The sequence below is a fragment of the Arvicanthis niloticus genome, chromosome 16 (assembly GCF_011762505.2).
Source record: "Arvicanthis niloticus isolate mArvNil1 chromosome 16, mArvNil1.pat.X, whole genome shotgun sequence".
Lineage (NCBI taxonomy): Eukaryota > Metazoa > Chordata > Mammalia > Rodentia > Muridae > Arvicanthis > Arvicanthis niloticus.
This window is the reverse complement of record NC_047673.1, coordinates 58,772,017-58,789,555: the sequence shown is the minus strand read 5'-3', so window position 1 is coordinate 58,789,555 and position 17,539 is coordinate 58,772,017. Positions and strand designations below refer to the sequence as shown.

The 17,539-nt window shown below is 54.1% G+C and overlaps 2 protein-coding genes and 1 long non-coding RNA gene across 4 annotated transcripts in view; 1 reads left to right on the top strand and 2 right to left on the bottom strand.

The window, feature by feature from the left end:
* Kxd1 (KxDL motif containing 1) overlaps positions 1-133 on the bottom strand; it is a 168,087-nt gene extending 167,954 nt beyond the window's left edge. Inside the window, exon 1 of the mRNA XM_076914304.1 lies at positions 123-133. The gene's annotated coding sequence lies outside the window, so the exon portion shown is untranslated. The remainder of the gene's footprint in view (positions 1-122) is intronic.
* Positions 134-407: 274 nt separating this feature from the next.
* LOC143434718 (uncharacterized) lies at positions 408-7,229 on the bottom strand. Its single transcript, XR_013104440.1, has 3 exons — positions 7,177-7,229; positions 5,736-5,802; positions 408-457 (listed from the first exon to the last, which is right to left on the bottom strand). It is a non-coding gene; the product is annotated as an uncharacterized LOC143434718 (long non-coding RNA).
* Iqcn (IQ motif containing N) lies at positions 2,612-16,678 on the top strand. 2 transcript variants are annotated; one of them, XM_076914298.1, is made up of 4 exons: positions 2,612-2,666; positions 6,432-6,557; positions 6,993-10,349; positions 15,633-16,678. In XM_076914298.1, the coding sequence occupies exons 3-4, from the start codon at positions 7,023-7,025 to the stop codon at positions 16,596-16,598; spliced, it is 4,293 nt and encodes a 1,430-aa protein (XP_076770413.1). In that variant the 5' UTR covers positions 2,612-2,666; positions 6,432-6,557; positions 6,993-7,022; the 3' UTR covers positions 16,599-16,678. The 2 variants fall into 2 exon arrangements, with proteins under 2 accessions (XP_076770413.1, XP_076770412.1); XM_076914297.1 differs by having other exon boundaries at positions 2,625-2,740.
* The last annotated feature ends 861 nt before the right edge of the window (positions 16,679-17,539 follow it).

The window sequence follows — 17,539 nt, the reverse complement described above, 5'->3', positions numbered from 1 at the left end:
CGGGGCTGAGGGTGGGCGGGGCTGGCCCGCTCCCATCCCCCTCCCTCCTCCTCTAACCTCTTTCCTCCACCATCCCCCCCCCCCCCCGCGAGGCGGGAGCGCGTCGTGGGCGCGGGCCGTGCCTGCACATCTGCTGCACAGCGAGCGCCACCTAGGTGCAGGCTGTCGGCCCAGGTCCAGGTGGCACCGGAACTCAAGGCTCCTGGACTAACCTATGCAACTTAGCTGGTATATCCTTTGGGAAGAAGGAAGTGCTCACAAGCTTACGTAACTTTTGGGAATTCATCCATACAGAATAGAGCCGGGCTTGCAGTCTGTGCTCGGTAGACTTTTTCGCCTTTGTTGGTTTCAAGGGGTGCTTCAGCCTTCTCTGCAAGTTTATGAAGTGGGAGCCTTGAATCATGTAGGTGCATTTAAATATCTCCCCGACACGCCCCTTCTTCCAGCACCAGCTCTCCTATTTTGAGGAAACAGTGTTCAGTGAAGTAAATAATTGTCTTGAGTCACACAGCATATTTATTTATTTACTTTTGAGACATAGAGTCCTGACTGTTCTGGAACGTGCTATGAAGACCAGGCTGGTCTGGAACTCATAGAGATTCCCCTGCCTCTGCCTCCTGAGTGCTGGGGTTAAAGGCATGTGCCATCACGCCTGCCTGTTGCATCTCTATTCTCTTGCCTAGGACTTAGAGCAGATTAATCTAGGTCAGTTTAGCCCCAGTGGGAACATTTGACCCTAGGTCTCCACCCCCCTCCATGTTATATACAGTTTCCTGTCAACCTTGGCCCCTGCTGTTGAGACCCTGGGTCTTGGGGTTCTGACTCCACTCAGGGTGTCACCATGGGTGGGTGATAAGGTCACATAGTAAGTCCCAGTGGATTGCAGGTGTCCCTAGACAGCCCTGCAAGCGGTTGGGTACCCGCCTGCCTACCCTGAATGGAACTGTTTTGTGGGTCCAGCTTGGTGGTTCTGGCATTGTCCCAACATTGGGGGAGTCTGAGACAGGAGGCTCCTCAGTCCTGGACCAGCCTGGGCTAGTAAGACAAAGGCTAGTCATGAAAAGGCTTGAACACAGGTCTCTGGGTGCTGGGGTGACAGTCTAGTTACACAGTATGAGGATGGAGCCCAGGGCTGAGTCATCCTTGGCAGGCACTCTCCTGAGCTCCAGGTACTTGGGTACCATAGGAGCTCTGCAACAGTGTAAAAGCTACAATCTTCCTTTGTGGGCCTCTACCTTGTGTGTTATGAAATGGGGGTGTCCTGGTCTTGGTTCCCTCTTCCCTATCCCTCTCAGCTAGGGCCAAGATTATTATACCCTGATTACACAGTAGTGGCCCAGGGAGGGCTGGAGACCTGTTCCACAGGCTGTGAATAGCACAGTAGAAATTTGAACTCTGACCTCTCCTTTGGCCCTTGGAATGCTGGGATACCATGTATATCAGTGTCTGCATTGTTCTTGTAGTGTTGGATGGAATCTGGGTCTTTATAAAGATTTCTGTTGTTGTCTGAGATGGTGTCTCACTGTGTATCCCAGGCTGGCTTTGAACTCAGTTTTGCCTACCTCTGGGACTAAAGGCATGTGCCACCACACCAACCCAATGAAGTTTTTGTTGAGGTTGGGAGTGTTTCCAGTCAGCTGATCAGAGCCAGGCTGGGCACTGCAAGCCTGTGACTCAAGCACTTGCAATGCAGAGGCAGAAGGGTCATGAGTTTCAGTCCAGCCTGGGGTACATAGGGAGCCTATCTCAAAACACCAAGGACTCTGACAGCATATCATGTGCCCAGGGTACCCGGGCTCAGAGTTCTGCTTCCCAGCATTGAAAGCCTGCCTCTGAAATTCATGTATAGCTCCCCCTGAGCCTCATCTGGCACACGGGCTAAGACCACCATATCCAGGCTCCCAGGGAAACAATAGGCTTACCAGAAGTCCTTACAACAGCTATAGGACAGAGGAGACATGCAGGGGAAAGCCACAGGGTCGTGTGGTCGCTCCTTGCATAGAGTCCCTGTTCTAGTCGCTCCTTGGCTAGGTGAAGTGGCTCTGGCTTGAGCCTGCGGTGCATAGGCCAAGGTGTGTGTCAGCCTTGGCTGGAGCATCTGTGACTCATGTTGGGTACGAGCCCAGCCTGGGGAGGTGGCCCAGAACATTGGCTTCACTCCATCTACCCCCTCCTAGGGCTGTGGCTCGCAGTGCATGTCCATTTTTTTTTTTTTTTTTTTTTTTTTTTTTTTATTTTCTGCACAGGGGCTTCATAGTAGCCCAGGTTGGCCTGGAACTCACCAACATCCCTAAACTCCTGGGTGCTTGGCTGCCGTGGGCCATATGAGACTTTGCATGTGTCTTTGCAAGCCCGATCAGGGAATGTCTCCAGGACATCTCAGAGGCTCAGCAGCTACCCCAGGTGGTGACAGACCTCCCTCCAGACACAACAAGGGGAGAGGGGAAGGCCATCTCTATGCTCAGAGCCCTAATTTCCCTTCCAGGTTAGACCATTAGGACAGCTCAGATCCTCTTGTCCTGTCAGGGGCCCCAGTTCCAAGTTCTAGAACCCTCTCCCTCCACATTGCTAGGGATTGGTCAGAACTCAGTTGGAGTCATAAAGACTTTGGGTGCCCCGGTCCCAAGGCTGGCTTTGAGGGCTGGTGGCTTCAGCTCTGGGGATAGGTGAGTGGGCTGGTGGGGGAACCACACTCTGTCACCAAGCTCTTGCCAAGAATGTCTGCGTCCTCTGGGCTGCGGTAGGTGGCTAGGCCTTTAGAGATAGTATTTGGGGTCCCCCAAGCCTTGATGGTACTGTCCCTTGGGCACCAACCCTGTGAGCCTGTTTTCCTTCTCCAGCACCAAGGTAGGGTGGGCTTGCTCTGCGTGACTAAGAGGGAGCACAGGGTCTCGGAGATGCACTCACAACCATCCCCAGACAACAGTACCTCTCCATTTCCTCTCCAGTTCCCACCCACAACCTACCTGGTGGCTTTGCTTTCCTTTTTCTCGTCTCTCTCTCTCTCTCTCTCTCTCTCTCTCTCTCTCTCTCTCTCTCTCTCTCTCTCTCTCTCTCTCTTTTTCTAAATAAGGCCTCATATAGCCCGGGCTAGCCTTGAACTCACTATGTAAGTGGGGATGACCATGAATTCCTGATCTTTCTGCTTCCACTTCCTGTGTGCTGGGCTGACAGGGGTTTCTACCACTACATCCAGCTTTGTAGCCCAAGCTGTCCTGGAACTCACAACAATCCTCCTGCTTCAGGTCCCAACTTGCCTGATTTTATGGGGTGCTAGAGATGGAACCCATAACCCCTCACACACTTGTCAAGGCCCTGCAATGCGTGCTCTAGCTCTGTCCACATGTCAGCTTCTGCTCCCCACTTTCCCTGTGACATGAGCATCTCCTGGTGTGACAATCACTGATTGTGAGACTGCTGACAGCTCCTCCCAGTGCGCTGGGGTTTTGTTTCACAGGTGTCCCCGTACACGTGCATGTTCTGCGATCTAGATAAAGAGTTTGGGTTGCAGAGGTTACAGAATGGGGGCTCAGTTACTGACCTCATGCTGGCTTAGTGTTGAAGCCAGGGGTGTCTTGAGGGCCTGGGGGACACGGTGACAGCTCCAGGACTGAGGACACCCCTGGGACCTGTCCTGAAGGAGAGGGCTGGTGGTCACCCTTGTTGACAGGAGTCAGCGAGCCAGGTTCTGCTGTGGACCCTGTAGTGACCGTGGATAGGTAACTGCACTTCTGGGACTCGATTTCTCTTTTTTCATTTTCTTTAGACAGGGTGCCACTATGTAGACTAGATTAGCCTGGAATTCACAGAAATCCACCTGCCTCTGCCTCCTCACCACATGCCTGGCACCGTATTGTTTTTTGAGACAGGGTCTCACTGGCCAATGACTCACGATTTATCAAGACAGTGAGTAGCCAGTCCCAGGGACATTGGCTTTACTTCTCCATCACTGGCTTATAAACGGGAGGCTTGTTGTTGTTGTTGTTGTTGTTGAAGACCGGGTCTCAATGTCTGGCTTGGGTCCCTGGCTGTCTTGGAAGATGCTGTGTAGCCTCAGACTCACAGAGACCTGCCTGCCTCCACACAAACCATTTGTGTGTTCGCAGGCTGGTATAGCCAACATGGTCCCGTAGTTCTTAGTGGCTCCCAAGCTCTAAGAATCACCAGAGGCCTTTAAAAGCCCCCTGTACAGCAGTCGTGGTGGTGCACATGGGGCTTGAGCAAGGGCTCGGGGTTGTTCCCTCAGGGGACTTGAATGGCTTCCAGCATCCACAGGCTCCCAGGATCCTGTTACCAGGGCTCCAGGAGCTCCTCAGTCCCCCAGGGACACGTGCATGCACACAGCAGTACCCTCATCCGTGTCTCTGCGCTGTGATGAATTCCATGTGAAGCAACTGGAAAGGGAAGGGTCTGCGGGGTTTAGGCTCCCACACCAATCGATGGACATCAGGCCGGGAACCTGGGGGCAGGAGCCCTCGAGAGAGTGCTGCTTACGGCTGGCTCCCCTGGCTTGGCTTTCCTTTCCTTTCCTTTTTCCTTTTTCCTTTTTCCTTTTTCCTTTTTCCTTTTTCCTTTTTCCTTTTTCCTTTCTCCTTTTCTTTCTTTCTTTCTTTTTTAGACAGGGTCTCTGTGTGTAGCTCTAGCTGTCCTGGAACTAATTCTGTAGACCAGGCTGGCCGCCACCACTTGGCTTACAGCCCAATCATATGGAGGCATTTTCTCACTGAGATTCCCCATCCTCTGATGACTAGCTTATGTCAAGTTGACATAAAACTAGCCAGTAGAGATGTATAAATAACACTAAAAATAATGTTTAATGAGATCAAATGATAAAACGGGCTGGAGATCAGGAATTAAGAGTGCTGACTGTTTCCAGAGGTTCAATTCCCAGCACCCACATGGGGGGCCAACAACCAACTCTTCTGGTTCCCACAGGCAGGGTGACAGGATGTACGCGGCCCAGACGCCATGCACAGCTGCTCCGTTGTCTTAAAGACCAGCTCGGATCCCATCACCCACAAAACAACCTGAGAGCTTGCACACACCTGTAACCGCAGCACACACACATCACACACATGCACACGTACAGACACGCACATAAAACAATACAATGAACAAAAGTAACAATAAAATAAAACTTTAAAAAGTTATAGCCAGACATGGTGGCTCACACCTTTAATCCCAGTGCTAGGGAGACAGAGGCAGGTGGATCTTTGTGAGTTCCGGGCTAGCCTGGTCTACACAGAGACACGCTGTCTAAGGAAAAAAAAGAAAAAGAATTAAACCAGTCCAATTCTGATTGTGGATTAGTCTGTCTCTTTAGTGCTGCCAGTTTTTGCCTTGTGTTTGGTAGTTGTGTTATTAGGTTCAGATGTGTTTATTGTTACTTTAGCTGAGTGTGTCTTCTGTGGACGTACATTAAGTCCCTCAGACTGAAGCATAGCCACAGTAGATCTTGCCTACAATTCTTGGCTCTACTCGGTTATGCCCAACACAACCAGATCTTTGTGTTTAAACTATGTATCTGGTAGTAAAATTAAGTTAGGATCATTTGTCTGACATGATTTATCTATGTAGACAGGGTTTCATTCTATAGACCAGGCTGGGCTTGAACTCACAGAGCCTCTGTCTCCTGAGTGCTGGGGTTAAGTGGGTGCTACCAGGTCTGGTCTAGATTTTGTTGTTGTTGTTTTGTTTTCTCTTTTTAAAAATTGTTCCATGTATGGATGCTTTACCTGCATGTGTGTCCGTGTACCACGATCATGCCTGTTGAAGCCAGGAAGGGTGTCAGACCTGCTGAGACTGGAGATAGGGACTGTTGTTAATTGTGTAGCTTCTGGGAACCGAACGGGGTCCTCTGCAAGAACTTCAAATGCTGTTAACCACGGAGCCACTCTAGCCCTGGCCTAACTTTTTTTAGTTGACGCGTATTAGCTTGTGTGTGGAGGGTGCATGCACTAGGTGTCTGGGCAGAGGCAGAAGGTAATGGAGGCAGTCGGTTCTCTGCTCTCACTGGCTGGGTTCAGGGGAGAACTTGTGCCATCAGCCTTGGCTCCAGTCACTCCTCACACTGAGCCTTCTTGCAGCTCCCTACTTCTTGCTGGATAGTGTGCTGAGTGGGCATGTCCTGGATGTGTGCCTTCTGGGTCTCTCTCTTCTAGACAATAAAGACATGGACATCCTCTGCTTTCTAATCCCATGTGTCCCGGGGACCCTCTTAGTCCCAGTTATGTACACATGAAGCCCAGCTGCTAACTGCCAAGCGACGCTGACATCTTCCCAGGCCCTTCCTGTAGAGTGTCCTCTGTCCTGCCCCCCACAGTCTTCCCCCCTGTCCTCCCTGCTTCATCCTTTCTATGCCCTCCCTCCCAGCTCTGTCCTCTCCCGGCTTAGTCCACAGCCCCACTCACTCCTGTTGGTATTTCTAACAGAACCAGCCCAGAGTGCTGCTGTGTGCATTTTCTTGGAATGAAGAACTGAAGACAGCCTGCCCTTACAGGCTGGCTTTCAAGATTACACCTTCTTCTGCTCCTTTTCCAACCCTATGACTTTCCAAGGTAAGGAGATTGCTGGGCCAGGGCTTGGCTGGGCCTGCCTTGTGGAGTTCCTCTGTCACGCATATAACATTATGCCCAGGTTATAAGTCTGAAGGCTGCTGGGTGGTGGTGTCCCTGCTCTCTGCACCTGATGTCCTGCAGAAACCCATAGGTAACTCTGGACTGTGTACACCTCAGTCTTCACCACACAGTGACACATCCATTCACAGTGACACGCACCGCCACACACCTGTACTTACCCACCAAAACTCACCCACTCACCACCTCCTGACCCCTCACCAACCCTTCTCCCACCCCCCACGTACATCCAACCATCTACACACCCACCATCTCCTTACCCATCTCCACCCACCCACGCATCTATGCAAACCTCCATCTGTCCATCTGTCCATCCCCACTACCAAACAAACCTCATCCTTCACCCCCTCCTCCCAGACTTTTCTGCCCAGCTCAGGAGTGGCAGCAATGCAGCCGGCAGCTCAGCTCCAGTTCCAGAACCTTATGTCACCGAGTGGGCCATGCCTCCCTAAGCCTACCCCCATTCACCAAGAGAAGGTGGCCAAGCTATGTCCTCAGATCCAGACTGATCCCTACCCGTCCAAGGAGCTAATAGTGTTACCATCACGGGAAGTGCCTCGTCTGCGGGCAGTAGTGGAGAGCCAGGCCTTCAAGAACATTTTGGTCGACGAGATGGACATGATGGTCTCACGGGCAGCCACTGTCATCCAAGCCAACTGGAAGGGCTACCGGCTGAGGCAGAAACTCATCTCCCAGATGACAGCAGCCAAGGCCATCCAGGAGGCCTGGCGACGCTTCAGCACACGCCGGCTGATGCATTCCAACAGGCTGACTGCTAAGAAAGCTAAGAGGGTCGAGGACAGGGACATCCCTTACCACCAGCCACAGCAGGTGCGCTTTCATGCCCCAGAGGACCAGCCACCAGTCATGGTGACTAAAGAGACTCAGTTCCCATCCTTTGACAACCTGGTCCTCTCACAAGCCACAGCAGGTCCCTGTGCCAGCAGCATCCCCAGAGGTGGCCTACAGCCACAGTATGAGCCCTGCATGTTGAGTAAGACTTTTCGGAGCTCTTGTCTCATGAGACACTTGGAGGAAGACAATGTGAAGATCAGGCATGTGGCTTCCAAGACCATCAAAGTAGGGACCCTAGAGTCAGCAGGAACAGGAAGCTATGACCAGGCCATTCATGGATCCCTGAAGACCCAGACTCAGGCCCACACAGAAACAGATGTTCCCAAGGCCCTACTGCATTTCTATCCAGTCAACAAGACCCCTATCAAGGTGTGTCCAGTGGCTGCCGCTGCCCCTAAGTCCCCAACCACAATGTCCACAGCACCAAAGAATGCACCGCAGACACGCCCCACATCCCCAGCGACAGTCATGAAGATGCAAGCAGCAACTAGCCCGACCCCCCTGATGATCAGGCCCCCGCCTCCTTCGAGACCCAATTCTCCACTCTGTTACACTACACCGCAAATGCAGGTGCATTGCATGGTCCCCGGGGCCAGGGTACAGCCCCCAGGGTCTGCTGTGGCCTCTACAGTCAAGGCCTTACCACGCTTTGGAGCTCCGGTCACTAAGGCCCCACTGCAAACTGATCCCGGATTCACAGTGACAAAGACCTCACTCCAGATGCGACCAATGATCAGAAGCCATGCTCAGACATATACAGTGTCCACTTCATCCAAAACCTCTCCGTCAAGCCCCACGGTCAAGCCCTCACCTCAGACGCGCCTGGCGGCTATGATAACCAAGACCCCAGCTCACCTACGCTCCGTAGCTGCTGTGCTCAGGACCCTGTGTGGTGGTACAACTGAGGCGGTAGCCTCAAGTCCCAAGTGTTCACCCCAAAGTCCAGTGCTTGCTGGTAACACTTTCTCCCAGGTACACTTGAATAGTGCAAGGGCCAAGGTCACCGTGAACGCTAAGCATACCACTGCAATCGTCAAGGTGGCCTCTCAGTCATACTTGGCTGAGGGGAGGGGCAGGTGCGTGCCCCACGAAAATCTAGACATCATAGTTTCTAAGCCTCCATCCAAGTCTCCATTGGAAGTAGAAAAGATGAAACCTTGTCCCACAAGGGCCCACCAAAAGGAAGCAGCTCTTAAGACTAACACAGCCATTGCAACCAGGGCTCTGTCTTGGACAAAAGTGATGAAAGATGGGAGCAAGGCCCTGACTCAGATCAAGGAGAGGGCAGAAATTGTAAAGTTTCACTCCAGGGTGTACATGCCTGAAGAGATTATGGTGACCCTGACACAGGCCCAGCTGGCTGTCCCCCTGACCAAGACCTCCTCCCAAACCCAGCCACACCCCTGCTGTGCCCGAACCCCACCAGCATCACCCTTCTGTAAAGCTGTGTCTCAGTCTTGCATGACCTCCGGGCTGGCCCCAGGCATACCTGAAGGACGGCATCCACCTGTCAGTCTCTCTGCCTCCCTGTCCTCCTCGCCTCTGGCCGCACACCTAATGTCGCTCACAGCCCAGCTCCAACCTGCGGGTGAGCAGGCCAGATCTGTGTCTCGAGATCATCTGACCACATCATGTCCAGCCTCAGCCTCCTTGCAGGCACGCTCCTCGGGGATCACCTTAATCCCTCCTGAAGTATACCCAAACATGTATTCACCCACCTCGGCTCCTCAGCACCACATGGCCTCTCTCCTGACAAAAAGCTCATCTCAGCTGCGTCCACCGTCTGAGCATGCCAAGATCACGAGCACGAGCACTAAGACCACCAAGGTGGCATGCCAAGTCTGTCCATCCACTAAGCTCAGCAAAGCCCCATCCCTAGCCCAGATCATCACATGTCTGGCTAAGGTTCCGTCCCAGGCCCAGCTGGCCACTGAAACAGCCAAGTGCCTCTTGGCTGCCCACCCTACTGCTGACCTCAGTAGCAAGACCCAGTCACAGACATTTCTGAGCACTTCCAAGGCATCTGTCCAGTTGTGGCAACATTTGGGGACACTTAGCACAGGACCTCGTGCCAAGCCAGATGACAGGAACGTGGCCCAGACCCAGCTCCATAGCCACACACCAAACAAGACCACGCAGAACCCACGTTCAGTGGCCACAGATAGCCAAGGCATGCTGGTACCTCTGATGACTCCCAGTGGACACTCTGTGTCCAATGCAGAATCCTGGGGTGACAGTGGACGGGCACGGACCCCACCTCCATCCCCTCTGCCCAACCAATCCGTGTCCTGCCACGACGACCTGGCTGCATCCATTGCATCTCTATGTGCAGACTTGGTGGCCATGCTGGGCTCCCCTGAGGACCTGCGGGCACTCCTGGTCAAGACACTTTCTCAGGGGGAAGTAAGGACGGCATTGAGCCAGGCCCTATCCCGGGAGGTCCTGGGGCCATCTGTGGTCAAGGCTTTGCCTCAAGGCATGCTGGGAATGGCACTGATGAAGGCACTGTCGTGGGGTGAACTGGGTATCTCCCTGTCCCGGGCCCTGTCCCGTGGTGAGCTGCGTCCAGAACTCAAGGCCACACAGGGCAAGCTGGCCGAGGTCCTGTGTAAGGCCTTGACAGAAGATGAGAGGGCCACACTCAGCCAGGCGCTGTGCCAGGGTGAGCTGGGTGCTGTCTTCACTCAGTCCTTGGCACAGATGGCCCAGAGGACAGGCGCCTTCCTCCCTAAGGCCACCTCAAAAACAGTGGGGAGTCGGATGACCACAGCACCTGCCCCAGTGGAGGTGACTTGCAGCGGGAGTCTGTCGGTGGCGTGGGGACCTACGCTGGGTCCTGTAGGAGCACGGTGTAGCAAGGTCAGGCCACCATGGGAGGGCTTGCCCTGGGAACAGCCTGATGGGATCCTGTGGGAGAAAAGGGTTGGGGTCACATTGGAAGGGTCACCCTGCTCGCCACAGTCCCCCATAGGCTCCTCCAGAGGGATGGTCACTAGCACTTACTGTTGTCCCTTACTCAAAATACCCACGCTGTCCTGGGAGGTAGGTTCGGTCCTTTATTCTGGTGTATACCCGAGGTCATTGGATCTTGATTCCATGGCATGTGGTGAGGGTCTCCATGTCCCCAAGCGACCTTCCCAGCCACCACCCCCTGGTCCATGGCAGCCACATGTGGCCAACGGTGTAGGCCCAAGCAGTAACCAGCCATCAGTGACCAGTAATAACAGAGCCCCAAGCTCCTGCCAGCCGTCTGTGACCAGCAGGGTACCCTACCCAGGGCCGTCGTACCAAGAGGGCAACGTGGTGACCAGCAAGTACTCAGGTCGCATGGGTGATGGGAAGTCCCCTATTTCCCCGCGGCCCTCTACCACTTGTCATAGCAGTGTGTGTCAGTGTCCAGCCCGGGGGACGTACAAGAAGTCTCCCTGTGGTTATTGTTCCTCCCTAGTCAAGACCCACAGCTCATTGCCCAAGGAGACTTGTAGACAGGTTCTGTCGGGTCACAGACGAGTATTGTCACCACCAGGCAATAAGGATATGGTCACCATAGTCCGGAATGTCACAGATGAGCAGTGTGATCAGCCGTCTCTAATGTTCCTACATCCTAAGTCGCAAAAAGTCTCCAGCAGGTCCACCCCCAAACAGGAGAAGCACCCCCAAATGACCTTGACCTCATCCCACTCCCAGCACCACAAATCCCTTCTGGATGAGTTACTGGCTAAGATCCCACAGCACCCACAGATCGTGTTAGCCAAGAGCTATCCTGGGGTTCCCTGCCAGGACACCTGTAACTCTCAGAGCTCCCTGAAAAGCAGCCCCTTGGCTAGTCCCTCCATACCATCTAGCTTGCCACCTTCAGGGATTCCGGAATGTGGCAGGGAGGCTGACATGCAGGAATCTCAGCCGAAACTGAAGGAGATCAGAGATGCAAGGTACAGGCTCCAGGGACAGCTGGAGAGAACATGCCCAGCTGGTCCTCAGTGCACGCTCCCCAAGTTCCAGCAGCCCTCTCTGAGATTTGAGTCCCTCCTCTCTCGCACCAGCCTGGCCTCAAATATCCACTGGGACTCAGATAGTGGGTCTGATTATAGTACTGGGGACCTAACTGAGGAACTGTTCCAGGACACAACTGTATCCTGGCACAGAAAAGGTCAGGTTGAGGCCAAGGACTGGAAGCCAGTTGGTGTCACTTGCCTGGATCCTGTCAAACCCAAGGACAAATTGTCTCATGGGGGAGCCCCAAGCCCTGGCCAGGCACGAAAGACCAGTGAGGGATCTCAATGCCTAAGCCAACCATTAGAAGCCAGGGGGATGTATTTAAGCTCATCTCAGCCTGCAGGGTCCAGTGCTGGGTCCCCAAGGCTGGCTCAACCATCCATGGGCACTGGGGTGGCCCCAAGCCTGGCCCATCCATCTGTGGCCACTAAGGTGTCCCCAACTTTAGCCCAGCCATCCATGGACACTGGGGTGTTCCCTGGCTTGACAGAGCCACTGAGATATTATGGGTCACCTACAAATTTCAGTCAACCATTTATGTATGCTGGAGGGTCCCCAATCTATACCCAGAAACATATGGCCTCTAGTGTATCCTCAAACTTTACACAGACATCTGCGGCTGGTGTGGTGACCTTAAACAACCAGTCAGTGAGCACTGGGGCAACTGCAAGCCAGGTCCAGCCATCTGCCGCTACCCACGGAGCCCCAAGGCCCACTCAGTCACCTCTGAGTAACTGGCCACCACCTGGCTCCCCCTCCATACCCACACAGGGCACGGGGCACACATCTGTAGCCACCGGGGTGTTCCCCAGCCTTTTCCAGCCATTCCCATCCTATGGCATGCCTTCACATTTCGCCCAACCTTATATGGCCACGGTTGTAACCCCAAATTATGTGCAGCCCTGTATGTCCCACAGCCTGTCGCCAAGCCTAGCTCAGGCTTTCCTGGTCAGTGTTAGGTCCCCAACCCTGGCCCATGTATCTGTCCCCAACAGGGCATCTCCAAACCACAATCAGCCAACCACAGCCAGCACTGTGGTCCCTGGAGTACTCAAGATGCCTCTGTCCAACAGGGTGTCCCCCAATCTGAACTCCCCATTTCTGGCTCCCAGGATGTACCCTGATCTCTCCAATGTACCTGCGGCTACCTTGGGAGCCCTGAGCCTTTTGCCGCCCACCGTGGTGTGTGGTGTGGGTCGTGCGGTCAACAAGCCAGCTTTCAGCCCACAGCTGCATACACAGCAGGGCAGCAGTACAACTCAAAGCCAGTCCTCCATGCCCAACGGAGGGGGGCCGCAGCCAAGTGTGATGACTCCACCAGCCCAGCCATCTCTGGGAGTCTGCAGCAGCCCAGGTGGAAACCTCCCATTAGGTACCAGGAGCCGGGCCAGCTCTCAGGATTCCACAGTTCACTCTGACCCGACCCAGGCCAGCAAGGGACCCTCAAGTCCTGTAGCTCAGCCCAGGCATGGCCTTGGGCAGCCTTCCAGGCCTCCTGCAGAGGACAATGGCCTGGCTGTAGGGGCCAGTGCTCCATACCAAGCTTTGTTCAGGGGCATTGCTTCAGGGATGCCCCAGGGGCCTCTGACTACTGGACTGTTCCTAAGTGTGTGTCCGGGGGCTAACCCACCCCCCATGTCCCCCTGGGCCTCGCCAGCAGATGTCCACTGGACTCAAAATCAGCCTGCTATGGCCACAGGTGTGGGCCAGAGCCCATGCCCAGCTCCGATGCCCAGGATGCAGGTCCCATCTGAGCTCTTCCCAAACCAGCTGGGGGCCAGCATCCCTCAGCCCTGTGCTACTCTCCCTATTACATTAGACCCACAGCTCTTCTCTGTGGCCACCATGGTCCCACCCAGTTACCAATATGTAGGTATGATCATTGCAGATACAGCAGGTGCTGTGGGCGGGACTTTGTCCCAGGGTTTTGTAGATGGAAAGGTGCCTTCAACATTGGCCCCCAAGCCTGTGGCTGAAAGCAAGACTCCCAACCTTCCTCAAGTATCTATGATCAGGGATATAGACAAGTGTGTCCCCTCTGAGTCCATGGCAGATGGTGTGGCCCGGAAAGGTCCCCCAGAGTCCATGGTAGATGATTTGGTGCCGAGTGTTCCCCCTGAATCTATGGCAGGTAGTGTGGTCCAGAATGTCCCCCCAGAGTCAGTGGTGAAAAGTGTGGTACAGAGAGTCCCCCCAGAGTCCATGGTGGATGGTGTAACTCAGAATGTCCCCTCAGAGTTCGTGGTGAAAAATGTGGTACAGAGAGTCCCCCCAGAGTCTGTGGTGGATGGTGTGACCCAGAATGTCCCCTCAGAGTCCACAGTAGGTGTCAGGACCCACAACCTATTGACAGAACCAGTGATTAGTGGTGAGGGACAGAGTCCCCCCAGAGATGCTGGACCCAGTGGTGTGGCCCTCAACCTCCCTCCATGCCCTGTGGCTAGCAGTGAGCCCCCTCGTCACCCTCACAAGGAGAAGCTGAGCCCAGCTGTAGAGCCCTCGCCAAGCTCCCATACTTTAAGCCCCCGCCCAAGTTTTGTGGCCAACAGGACAAGTAACATGGCCCCACTGGGGTCCATGCTGGTAGGGATCTCCCCACGTCCCTTTCAGCCAACACAGTATAGGGAAGCCTCCAAGGTCCCCTTCCTGGCACCCTCTGTCACCAGCCTGGCCAATGCTCATTCACCAACAGTACAGAAACTGGCTGAAGACCCACAACACTTGCCCACAGTCTTGTCAAGTGCCTCAGAGATTAGCCAAGACCCTGGGCTGACAAAGCTTGTAGGTGTCAATGACCAGACCCTGTCAAAGCCAGAACAAATGGCTGCCACTGTGTCCTCAACAGTGGTGCCTAGCATAGACTCTGTCAAACCTGAGGTGACTGACACGGAGTCAAAACTGAGGGCAGCACAGACAGGCCTTGGGGCCGCAGGAAGAGAGAGTCATGGGCATAAGCCTTTGGCAGCTGACAATGTCCTCAAAGACCAAATATTCTCAAAGGCCCTGTTGAACAAGGAGGCTATCAAACAAGCCAACAGTGTGACCGCTGTCCCTAAACAGGCCCCAAGTTTAGATAAGCACCCCACAGCCAGTAGCATCACTGTTCAGTCCTTAATCTCAGAAAGCAAAAGTGATCCCCCCAGCCTCCACCCTGCTCCCAGGGTCCTGGGCTTGCTGGAGGCCCCTGTGGACAATTTGAGTCAACCTCTGGCTTCTAATGTCTCAGTGACACCACAGCTGAGCACAGGCAGAGCTAGGACAGCTGAGCTGCCTCTAGGGTCAGAGGAGGCCAAGCCTGGAGATTCCAGAGCTGTCCAGAGGTCAGAGGGGACAGACTCAGCACCTCCACCTAAAACTGGGTCGTCTAGTGCCTTCCAGATTGGAGAACCTCAGAGCCACACCAAGAGGGACCACCAAGAGTTCCTCACTGCTAAAAAGTCCTACCAATCCAATCAAGGCAGCTTTGTCTCAGAACTTCTAGAAGGTTCCATGAACAGATTGGTCCCCTTTAGTCATCCACCCAAGCCAGTACCTCGGGTCCCACTGGACAGTCAAAAGGAGCCTCCAGGGACATCCATGGTGGGCATCACACCCATCATTCACGTGGGGAATGAGAGGAGACAGAAGGCAACCTCAGGAGGTCGGAGGGTGTCTCTGGTCCACGAGCGATCATCAAATGGTTCCCAGAGACGCCTTCTTTATGAGGCTGCCCAGGACATCAGACAGACTAGCCAGCCAAGAACAATGCTAAGCCCCACCACACACCTTGATCAGAGGCTCCCTTCTGTCACAGGCCCCAGAGTTAGCTATGGTGGTGGTTCCCTGGTCCCATTCGTGCCCCGTGACCAAAGTGTTGACTACACCAACCGCCCTGTCACTGGCTATGAAGGGGCCTCACGAATCTTCACTGCATCTCACAGGCCAAAACAACAGGTCACAGTCCCTAAAACTAGTTTTAGTGAGTGCTCTCGAAAAGTCTCCGCCATGCTCTATGGGCACAGACTTCAATATATCACTGTACACGAAAGCAGCCTTGATTGGAGTTCCCGGGGCCCCAGAACCACACCCCACAGCCACAGACCCCATCTTGTTAAACACCTTAAAACTGGCCATAATACGATATCCCCATCCCCCACTGTACCCCAGGGCCCTGTGGATGCCGGCCTGGCTGCTGGCCAGTCATGGAAATCCAAAGTCCCCAACGTATCGGTCAGAACCACAGCACATGCTGGGACAGCCCGAGGCATGTGGCATCCCAGCAGGGACCACAAGCCATGGGACCCCCCTGGTGCAGAGGCAGCGCTGGACCACAAGCCGTCAGCTGAGCTGCTGATGTCAGTCCAGGCCATGGAGAAAGTTGTCGTCCAGGCCGTTGTCACCATCCAAGCGTGTGCTCGTGGCTACCTGGTGCGCCGCACTGTGAAAGTGTGGCATCAATGGGCCACCATCATCCAAGCTACGTGGCGTGGTTACCGTGTACGACGAAATCTGGAAAGGCTGTTCAGGGCCACCACCATCATCCAGGCTGCCTGGCGTGGCTACCGCATTCGTCGGGCCCAGGCCCGCCAGGTACTGCTCCCTACTGCGTGGCCAGAGCACAGTGGCAGAACCCAGGGAAACTTAGACAACAGAAACAGCTCTGAGCACCGCTGCTTCCTATCCTGTCAGCCAGATGTCTGCAGCGTCTGCCAATCCCTGGGTCCCCCGGTAGAGAGTCCGCCCAGCGTCGTGATGCTTGTGGGGTCCCAGCCACGCACCTGCCACGTGTGTGGCCACACACTGTCCACGCGTGTGGTGCAGGGCTTTGGCCAGGGCGTCTCAGGCCAGTCTGTCTCTCGATGGGCCTCAGCATCCCAGCAGAACTCCCTTCTCAGCCAGCAGCACAGAGCATGCACCATCATCCAGGCGGCCTGGAAGGGCTACAAGACCCGCCGACAGCTCAGCCAGCAGCAGTCTGCAGCCAAGACGGTTCAGGCCATGTGGAGGGGCCATTACACTCGAAGCTGCCTCACCACGGATGCACTCTTGGGAACAAGAGGCCCATGGAGCATCTCCAGGGACACTTCACGCCATACCTCAAGGGCTTACTCTTTGCACTGGCCTGGTGTCTAGGCCCCTCCCTGGCTGTGGTCAAGACACCATCATGGCCATGTGGCCCCATGAGTCTTGTGAATAAAGCATGCTACAGCCTGACTCTGGTCATGTGTCTTGAGTTAAGGGAGGGGCAAGGGGAATTGTACGCTGTGCCAGCAACGAGGAGTGTCTCTGGCTCACGTGGTATCTATAGCTAGGGTTGGAGAACCTTAATTATTTTCCAGGGGTCACAGGTCACTAGCATGGAATCTTGTGTGTCACATGGCTAATGACTTCTAAAATGTCACATCTGGGGCCAGTGAGATGACACAGTTGGTAAAGATACTAGCTACGAAGCCTGTGTGTTTGATCACTGGATTCACATGACGGAGAGAGCTGACTCACCTGACCTCCCTGAACACACACACACACACACACACACAAGACATGCACACACACAAGACACAAGCACGCACATGCATGCACACACACAAGACATGCACACACACAACGCATGCATGCATGCACATGCACACACATGCACACACATGCACACACATACACAAGACATGCACACACATACAAGACATGCACACACACATGCACGCACCCCCATAATACATGCACACACATGCACCCCACAATATATGTACACACACACACGCACATGAACACACACACAAGACATGCACACACACACACATACTCCATAATACATGCACACATATGCACACACACACACACAAGACATGATGCAGGGACACATGCAGATAAACACAATACATGCATGTACACACATGAAATATACATAAATTAATCTGTGACAGGCACATACCTGTCATCTCAGCGTTGGTGGCTGAGGCAGGAGAATCACCAGGAGTTTTGGTTTTGGCTAGCCTGGGCTGCACAGTGAGACCTTATCTCAAAAACAAAGATAATAAAGATAAAAGGTGTGAGGTGGTGGCGCACGCCTTTGATCC